This window comes from Vigna unguiculata, chromosome 6 (genome assembly GCF_037176805.1).
Source record: "Vigna unguiculata cultivar grain cowpea cultivar isolate G323 ecotype 2 chromosome 6, ASM3717680v1, whole genome shotgun sequence".
Taxonomy (NCBI): domain Eukaryota; kingdom Viridiplantae; phylum Streptophyta; class Magnoliopsida; order Fabales; family Fabaceae; genus Vigna; species Vigna unguiculata.
In genome coordinates, this window is record NC_140797.1 from 48,029,751 (window position 1) to 48,039,580 (window position 9,830).

A 9,830-nucleotide genomic window follows, 5' to 3' on the forward strand; every position below is an offset into this window, starting at 1 on the left:
ACCTGATCTAAGTAAATGGTAATTTCTTATGAATCACATTCAATTTCGTACCTGGATGAATCTTTCAGTTCAGTGGTCATTCCTACTTCCAGGAGCTACTGAGTTCAACAAACAAACGTTTGGTTTATTTTTAAAATGACAACCATTAGTTTATTATGCTTTGGCTAAGAGCCTACAAAGATAACGGCTAGCAATTTTATTAAAAAAAATTCTAGGGACGTTATGCACATGATGATGGAGCATAAAACTGATCTATATTATTTGTAAATAATTTTCATCAACCAAGATCAAATACATACTTCATAAGTGTACTAAAAGATATTGCTATTTACATCATAGCGGCTACCATTGTTCTTGGACAGGCATAAAAAAAAAAAAAATCAATGATCTTGGGACAGAGAAGGAGACGCTGATGTTGCTCCAGTTTTCTCTTGAAGCAACGGCATGGTGCTTAACCTTTCAACATTTGATACTTGATGTCCACTGTCTTCATCAGATCTATCCACACTATGCAAAAATATCCCTGACATAATATCCATGAATACAGCACATTCAAAAACCTTTAGAAGTTTTGAGAATTAGACCTTTTAAGAACTGATAACGATTACAAAATTTCAATAGTTCATCTTGACTTTTAAGATAATAGACAAGTTACTTTTTATCTGACCTAGTAACATCCATAACAGGTATAATTTAAAGATTGTAATATGCTTTCATTTTAATCTGAGTTGGGTTGGACATGATTTTAAGGGTGAATTAGTAGTGGAATTTGAACTCTTTATTGAGTTTTTAGTGTTATCCCTATGTTATAACTTTAAAATAAACTGACGAACACTGATTTTGATATCTTAATATACCAAAATCATTCTTGCTCTGACAAGTACGTGTAAAAGAAAATTACAAACAAGGACTCTAATGTTGTAAATCAATAAGAAATTTCCGTGGTGACTTACCAATGAACCATATTCCAGCTGCTAGAAACAATATTGATGTTAGAATCAATGCTGTCGTTCTCCAGTTGTTAATGCTATCCTGCATTATCATTATGTATGAACAACCATTTGAATCTTATATATCACATCACAATACATTCTGTGACCTGTAAATGTCTCTGTCCGTCCCTCCCTTTGGTAAGTAATGGACACAACATTTACGGCGTAATTTGAATGAGAACAGTGGAACTTTGGGGATGAATTTTAAGCCATGTTGGGCTTAAAATAAATAGTTTTGACTTCTTCAGTTTACATGCAAAAGCATAATTTCTTATCATAAGCAAGCATTTGGCTTAAAAGCTGACTATTTTCTTTTTATAACAAACAAATTTTATGCACCCGATTTCGCATTATGTACTTGTTTGACATTTTTTTCTCACAAACTAAGACAGCATGTGTGTAAAAGTCCCAATTTCCACCAAAACACTAAGAACTTAAAAGTGTTAGCAATGCCACTACAAGTAACCGTTTGCAAAAGAATAACCTGCAGAACTCCAACAAGAGGTGAGGAAGGTACATCTCCAAAGATATGAATTGCAACAGTAGACATAGCCATAGATAGAGGCCTCAAACTTGGTTTAACACAACGTAGACATACGTAATTCACAGGACCCTGAAAAGAAAATTGCAAGCAAACATTTAGCGCTAAACTTCCAACATTTGATCTGGTTCCAAAATGGTCTCTAAGGAACAATAATGTATTAGTTATAGTGATCACATTTCATTCTAACTCATATAGCAGAAGTCAAGAATTTTCTAAGCTAGGCATGCTGTACAAACACAGTAGTTACTTGTTAGTACCATACTACGATTAAAATATTTTCTTTCAAATTTCAGGTTAAAATTAAGATAAAATTCAAATGACAACAAACAGCAGGATGCCTCCTTGTTCTTGAGAGCAAGTATGCATTTATTTTCCCAAATGTATAAGTAATTTTACTTAAAAACACATAACTATCCATCAAGAATTTAATTTGGCAACATCAATGTAACAAAAAAGTCATTTCCTAAAATATTCATAGATAGTAATTGATAAGCATGTAAAAATGATACTGTTTCAATATAAAGAGAGATTCCTTGCATAGAACGGAAATACCTGAGTGGCAAAAATAAGAAGTTCACCAATAGAGAATAGAGCAAGGAAGCCATACATGCTTCTGAATAAGAAAGCACCAAAACAAAATGCTGCACCAATAAATGTAGTCGTTGAGAGAAGCTGCAAAAGGATTGCGTGTTTAGTACAAGAGAACAAGGAGAAATCGAATTACATTAGTGTAGGTTACATTCACTCTTACATTATTCAATACTTTTTTATTTCAAAACTTTATCCTAAAACCTACCATTAGATTAAAGTTCCTTTAATATAGACCACGTTAACAAAAATTTATTAATCTTCTGATACCCAATTCATGTACCTCAAGATTAGCAAAATGTTTACTTTTAAAATATATAAAAATATGAACCATCTGATTATCTTTTTATTGTTATTCAATTTGGAAAATTTTGAATAAATTAGTCACAAGCAATCTAGGTGATATTAGTTATTATTCAATGGTTAGAGTGATAAAAATCACATTGTATATGGAGCAATTCAATCAATTTATGGCTAGTTGGCTACACTTTTAATCTGTTCAGCATAATAGGGCCAATCCAGAGTATTAGTATTATACAACACTTTTTCCAACCCTGTCATGTACAATTTAAGAATCACAAAAACTGCAACCATGATGCTCAAAACTTGTTGTTACACAGGCCTCACGTAAGAGGCTGGTCAATACCCAAGTACCTTAGGTGAAGCAATTTAAACAAAACATCCTTGACATTAAAGTCTTAATATTTCAAATGGTAGCCTCCAATTAAGGTAGCATCTATTTAGTGAGGATACATAATCCAAATGCAGGAAAGTTTATTGACAATAGATCGGCATAAAGTGATTCATCATACTAAAAAATGAGGCCATTCATTGTGAAAGGCTTATAGGTCATCAAATTCACACAAATACAATGTTAATTGGGTCCATGTAAGTTATCAAAGACCATATGGCACAAGAAACCATGACCCTAAACATAATTGGCTTGTCCCAGCTGGAACATGCACTCATAGTCTATTACCATAATCTGGTCTTAATGACTTTTATATAATAACATGTATAAGATTACGTATTATTGTAAGGAACACTGAAGTAAAATAGTTTGCAGGAAAGAAATAATGAATATAAATACCAACCTTAAATGCATTTGATAAGGTGTTATTCATATAATCCAGAACAAAGCCTCCAGCTAAAGTGCCCACTATTCCACATACAATTGTAACTCCTCCAAATATCAAATCTGCATCAGCCTACCAAAGCAATCCAACTTTAATATTACAGTAATACACACTATGTCATACATGGAAAGTGTATTTTCTGTCTATAAGGCGTGATTGGATGAAGCAAATTCTCACCATGTGATATATATTATAGCCAGCTTTGGGCCCCCAATACGAGTAAGCACCTATGACAAAGTTGTACGCTATGTAACCTGAAAATACCCAAAGTAAAACAATATGACTGCTAAAAATAAAATTATAGGATATTAATATATGAAAGTTCACAAGGATGCAAGCTATCCACATTGCAGTCTTTGAGTTGAATCTCCCAACAAAATATGGTAAATATTACGAAACACAGTAAATGAATAGAGTAGTTGGTGGGAGAAGAATTACCCATAACATTGATAACATAGACCTTATCAAGCAAAAGTGCTTTCATGTCTTTCAAAAATCTTGAAAACTTCTCATTAATTAGGGTTGCAGATTTTGACCTAAGGGGAGAATCAATCAGATAGAATGTTCAATATTTCAGACACTAAATGATAGATGCCAAACAGTAAAAGATACAATAAATCAATAATGAGAAAAAACAACTATTTCAGAAGGTAAGTGTTCTCTGAATCAGAGTAAGTGCTTACTTGGAATGATGGTCTGAGCTTTTATCTCTATGCTCTGCTTTTAAGGACAGTGTCTCATCTTTACCATGGGAAGCCTCCATAACTTTGAATCAAACAAGTGAATTTTATTAAGGCTAAAATAAAGAGACATTTTTAATTAGAAACCACTAACCAGCCAACAAATCGGAAACCTAAATTTTCAGTGCATTGCAATATATTAGAGACGATGTGAATATTAGCTACCAGCTCTACCTCCTATTTGAACCAAAACAAAAAGAATATTACTTCCCACAAAATAGGATTTGAAGGGTGGTGATGGAATAGACAATGCAAACATGGACGCTTTTAAGCATTATAAAAAAATTGTAGATTTTGTTTATATACGTTAAATATCTTTCTTAAAAAGTAAAACTTCTAATCTCCCAGTTGATTTAAATAACAGGAAAAACTGAAAGAAAGCTGGAAAAGAAACAAGCCTAGTTTTACACAGAACATTAATCTGAAAATGTGTTACACAACCAAGGTTTTTTACAATATAAATTGGATTTTTTATTTACTCAGATATAGGAAGAGACAATAACATGTGATATAGAGAAATATTTAGCAGAAGCATAAAGATTCCTCTCCTTAATCTGCATGGAGTCTCTTCCCTCTAGATAGTTTCGTTTTTGTCCTCTTCTAGTTGTTCTACTATGTTTTATCTTATATTAATGTTCTTGTAAATTTTGCATTGTAGCTTAAAAGTATTATTAAAAATAAAATAAAAATGCTATTTATATATGTCAAATGGAGAAATCTCCATTATAGAGTTATGCATGTATTGTTATTTATTAAAGATAAGCTGTGCCTCTCCTTAACTTCCTTTACAATATTTCGCTTTCTTCTTAGTATAATATTTACCAAATTTCCTATCTATTTGGGCCTGAGACAGATTTATATTTTGGGTTTTATTAGATACTTTGAAAAAGAGTGTGTTTAGTAGTGCATAATTCTTAGATACCTTGAACTACATCCTCAACTCCTTCGGGTGTCGGTCCCTGTTCTGAACCAGCAGGAACAAAACCTGATCCAGAAGTAGTTTAGAGATGAAACATAGTAGTAGGGGTTCACAAGGAATCTATGCAAAACAAAAGTGAACCTCTCAATTGTAAAGGCTTCATAAAGAATCCAGAAATAGCAAATGGAACCATCAGAAAAGACTCTACCCAGAATGCATAACGCCAGCCAAAATGACTTCCAACCTGTTAATAAACACACGATGAAATCAGAAGCAAAACACTCTGGTTGTTTCTGTAGTGCTGAGTATCTAAAGGGGGATTCCCTCACTTGCAATCCTATGTTTTCTTTGATTAAAAGGCCAACCTTTTGCTTCTAATATAAATAAATGAAAGGGAAGGAAGAAATTACTATTCCAAATTAATTATAATGCAGTTCCTACTTGTAGCAAAAATATGTTTTCAACCTACTTACAGTTTTAAACTCAACTTTGTTAAGTTTCGCGTTTTTAAGATTTAGAAAGAAAACTGTGCTGCCATCCTAGATTCAAATTCCAGGGAAATAAGTCTGTACAAATAAAAATTGGAATAATGAAACTGTATATTTCCACTAAACACACGTGTTAAAATTAGTATTTAATAGTGGTACAAAAATCAGACATCGACTTACCAGACCACCGTAGACATAGCCAAGTGCATATCCTGATGGTATACACATGTAAAATATTGCAAGCCATGCTGTTTTCTGATACATAAACCCAATATGAGAAAAAGTTCTTGAACAAGGAAATAAAAAATCAATCAATCATAATGAAAAATGACATTCCAACCACCAAGAAGGATTCAGTTTTCTAATACTACATCTTTGAGAAAACATAGCACAGCTTAGGCAGATCATGTGACTGCACTGATTAGAGCTAATATTCTTTATGAATGATTAATAGCACTAAGTATCAGTAAAAGTGTTAAAGTCTGATTAGTACACAGTACTAATTTTAAGGTTCTCAACAACATTGGAGCAGTCTTACTTTCATTTATGTAGTCTTTCACCAGGCTTAATTAGGTTCTTGACGTTAGTAATATAAAGGTATTTAGAAAATTATGGTTTTGCTCTAAAAGGTCAGCAGCCAACCCACTGACAGCTAAATAAATTAAAAGAAATAGTTTCTGAATATTAACTTTAAGAATCTAATCCAAATCATAACTCGATGAAGCAAACAACAATCTACTTACTACACAGGGTAATTGTTTATGATCCCCCAGACCAGTAGATACTGTATGTTAAGATCAAATCATACTTGCAGATTGATCTTCAACCCACCCAAACTTCCACAAATCCATTGCTTTACAGTCTAATAAAAGGAGACATTTGAGAGCTTTATATTGAGCATAACAGAGTGACAGAAAGATATTCTTCAAATCTTAAAGCAGGAGATGCTTCCAGGGGAAAGAAACAAACCTGAGTAACAGGGGCATTGTCATCAATAAAAGGTGCTGCAAGGCTTATAAATGAAGCCTCACCAACGCCAACTAGCCTATAAAGAATATTGAAAGCATAAGAGAAAAATATAAGAAATTATGTCACTGTTTAACTACACAACCAAAATTGCATAACTTCAAAATAAAGGCATTAGACTACTTACATGCGACAGAGTGAAATGGACCAGAAATTAAAAGAAAAACCACAACATAGGGTTGCAAGTGTCCAAACTGATAATCCAATTCCTATAAGTCTAAATGGATTTACACTGCAAAATATAATAGTTGTGTTAGGATTAATATTCAATCTAATAATAGTTATTATAAATTACAACAACCATGCAGTACATGTACAAGGCAAGGATAGGCTAGAAATTCTTGTTTTGGAACAGTAATGTTTGTAAAAAACAAAAGAACTTTACTTATTAAATTGTTCTAGATGCACGATCTCATTGATTTTAAAATTTGAAAGTCATAACCATGATGATTGTCCTGGCTACATATTAAATTGTACATAAAGAAAGACAATTTGAAATTCAATGCAGCACATCTATGTGGTTCAAAAGCTGGTTCAACATTCAGAATTTGTCATTTACAATTCTTCTTCTGAAGCATTAATGGGTTGAATATTTAAGGTTAATAAAAGCAGTTAGAGTATTCAACTAATTGCAAGATAACCATTTTTACCTCTTTGCTAGAGAAGCAAATATTGGAGAAGCCACAAGAAGTCCAACCATAAAAGCAGAAGATAAAACTCCATCTTCAAAATTGTTCAAGTTAAAATCCCCTCTGCACAAAAGGAGAAAAATATATAGACAAAAATATTTGGCAAAATCTTGTCTTCGTTTTGAATCAGCTTATATCTTTGGAGTTTCATATATCAAGAATAATTTGGTGGTTCGTTTTTATGATTCATTGAATTAATAATAATAATCTCCCAAACCTCCTCCTTCACAACCCCATTTTTGGTTTCGCTTCTCCCTCCCCTTTTCATTTATCATTTCTACTCTACTCTATGAGAATCTCTGACTTTGAAAGGGGAAACATCAACGAACCCCGTTCTAAAAATTGGAATAAACCCAAGAATTTGAAAGTGTAATAAAAGTTAAATGCCAAGCAGCGAGAGAAATGATCTTTCTTGAGTATATCTTACTGTATTCCAGAACCAGAAGAGCAACTACTACCCTCAGTGCACGTTCCCCTACTTCCGTTAACACCATTGCTTGCTATGGCACCTCGATCCACGTAGTTTAACAAGTTAATCACACAAAATATTGCAAGTAGCCTACAAAATAAGATAAAAGAGATAAAGTAATCAAAATAGAAAACATAGTCAGAGAGAACACAAAACATTCTATAAGAACGAAAATTTGGTCTCCACCACCACCACCAAAGAAAAGATGAAAAATCAAAAAGACCCAGAATTGCTTACAACTTTTCTTCCCATACCCACATAACCAAAACTGAGAAAGACTGAATTTTTCTGACCTTTACTAGCACGGATCCTAGTGGGGGAAAGGAAACAGAAAAGGAGAATTACATTTACCTTTTGGGTGTAAACCATGAACTTGTGGGAATCATGGAGGAGATTCGAAGCTCCATAGGCTCAGGTGAAGGCTTTGGTTTCACTTGAGAGTGGTCATCTTGAGCCATACCAATATTGTAGTACTTTGAGACACAACACTTGTACTAAAATTTAATATAGTTGAATGGTAGTTAACCTGTCTGAACTTCAGAGGTTCTTTACCTTTCCTTCTTCTTAAGCTATGTCAGTTTTTTCTCTCCTACATTTTTCAAAACAGTGAATTGATTCTCATTCTTCCTTTCTCTTAGTTTTTCACAAAAGAATCCGGGGACTATTGCCTCGTCTAAACCTTGTACTTTGACTTTCTTCGGAAATGATAATGCTATTCTCTATTATTTATGCCTTAGTTGTAATTTTGATTCCTGGTCACATCCATTATCTTCTTCCACCTTTTTCTTTTCCTTGTGTTTATTTTAGCTAAAATGAACACTTAAAAGTGAGAGAAGCCAGAAAAAAAAAAAAAAACAGCAATTCATATATTAAACTCTTAACTAAGTTATTATATGAATTTTTAGATAACAAATCTATTCTATACAATTTCCATATTTTTTTTCAATTAAACTAAATACTCTTAACGTTCAATCTTGTAGAGACTACTTAAAGTAATTAGTAAAAATGAATTCTTTCAATATCTTTAGATTTATTCAGTAAAAATAAGTGAGAAATCGGCTTCTAACTGATAATTTATTGTACAGTTGATGATTAGTTCTTAGTTTATAAATTTTGAACTAAAAAGCTTGTTTATTGAATTAAAAAGTTTTGATCAAATATAACCAATATAATAATTAGTAACTATAAAATGACATAAAAAAATATAATTATATAACTTATATCACATTGGTGAAATTTGTGTTTCCAAATAAAAAATATATTATTGCGTAATTATAATTTTAAAATTTTAATAATAGTTAAATTTTTTAACACTTTTATCTACTTTTAAAAATTCTACATTTTTTTTATTTCAATAATTTATCTTGTTTAGATGAGATTTTATCTAATAAATATTGATCAAATTTATTTCTTTAATTTCTTAATTTAAATTAATGTTACACTGAATTCTTCTTTTAATATTTTAATAAAAACATTTCTAACTTCAAATTATAATATTAAATATTTTTTAATTTAAAATATAAGAAATTAAAAATTAATTTAATAAATATTGAGATATTTCATTATGCTATATCTATAAACTTGAAACAAAAATTATTAATAAGTAAAACAAAACTATAGACGATAAAAAAAAATTAAAATATAATAAATAGTAATGAAATAAATTATGAAAACTTATAAAAACTCTTAAAATAAACTATTTTGAGATTCTTATTAAACAATTATGTATTACTAAAATTAACTTATAAGCTAGTAAGTAACTTATTTGACTTAATAAAGACACTCTTAGTTTATTAATGTATTTGATTTCCTTAATCATTTATTAACTTTCACTGTATTTTATTACTTAGATTTCAATACTTCTATTTAAAAAAGATTTGTAGTTAAAATAATTACTTCTCATGATTTTTTGTATAAATTAAAACAATATTATTTATTGGATAGAACAATACTTTCCTTGTTTAATACGCCACAAACTAAAATATAGGTTAATAGAAAAAAAGATTGTAACGTCTGCTAAGATGTTATAAAGTATAAAATCCAAAATAAAATTCAGTTTAATCTCACCCAAATTTATTTGTGGCCAAATTGAGGTTTCGAATTTTGTTATCGACATTCAAACTGACTTCAAGTTGATTGGACACGCATCTTCAAATTTTCTTATTGTACCCCTCCATGTAATGAATCTTAATGACCTAAAATATATATATTTTCTAGAATATATTAAAAAGTTTTTAAA

At 30.9% G+C, this 9,830-nt stretch overlaps 1 protein-coding gene across 2 annotated transcripts; it reads right to left on the minus strand.

Moving 5' to 3' along the window:
* Positions 1–235: 235 nt before the first annotated feature.
* On the minus strand, positions 236–8,291 carry LOC114187761 (Major facilitator superfamily protein). 2 transcript variants are annotated; one of them, XM_028076117.2, is made up of 16 exons: positions 7,943–8,290; positions 7,550–7,681; positions 7,084–7,185; positions 6,561–6,665; positions 6,377–6,452; positions 5,588–5,662; positions 5,061–5,163; positions 4,923–4,985; positions 3,944–4,025; positions 3,699–3,796; positions 3,438–3,514; positions 3,219–3,332; positions 2,089–2,208; positions 1,477–1,605; positions 954–1,032; positions 236–523 (listed from the first exon to the last, which is right to left on the minus strand). In XM_028076117.2, exons 1-16 carry the CDS (start codon positions 8,047–8,049, stop codon positions 381–383), a joined length of 1,605 nt encoding a protein of 534 aa, XP_027931918.2. In that variant the 5' UTR covers positions 8,050–8,290; the 3' UTR covers positions 236–380. The 2 variants fall into 2 exon arrangements, with proteins under 2 accessions (XP_027931918.2, XP_085530798.1); XM_085674672.1 differs by lacking the exon at positions 5,588–5,662 and having other exon boundaries at positions 7,943–8,291.
* Positions 8,292–9,830: the final 1,539 nt, after the last annotated feature.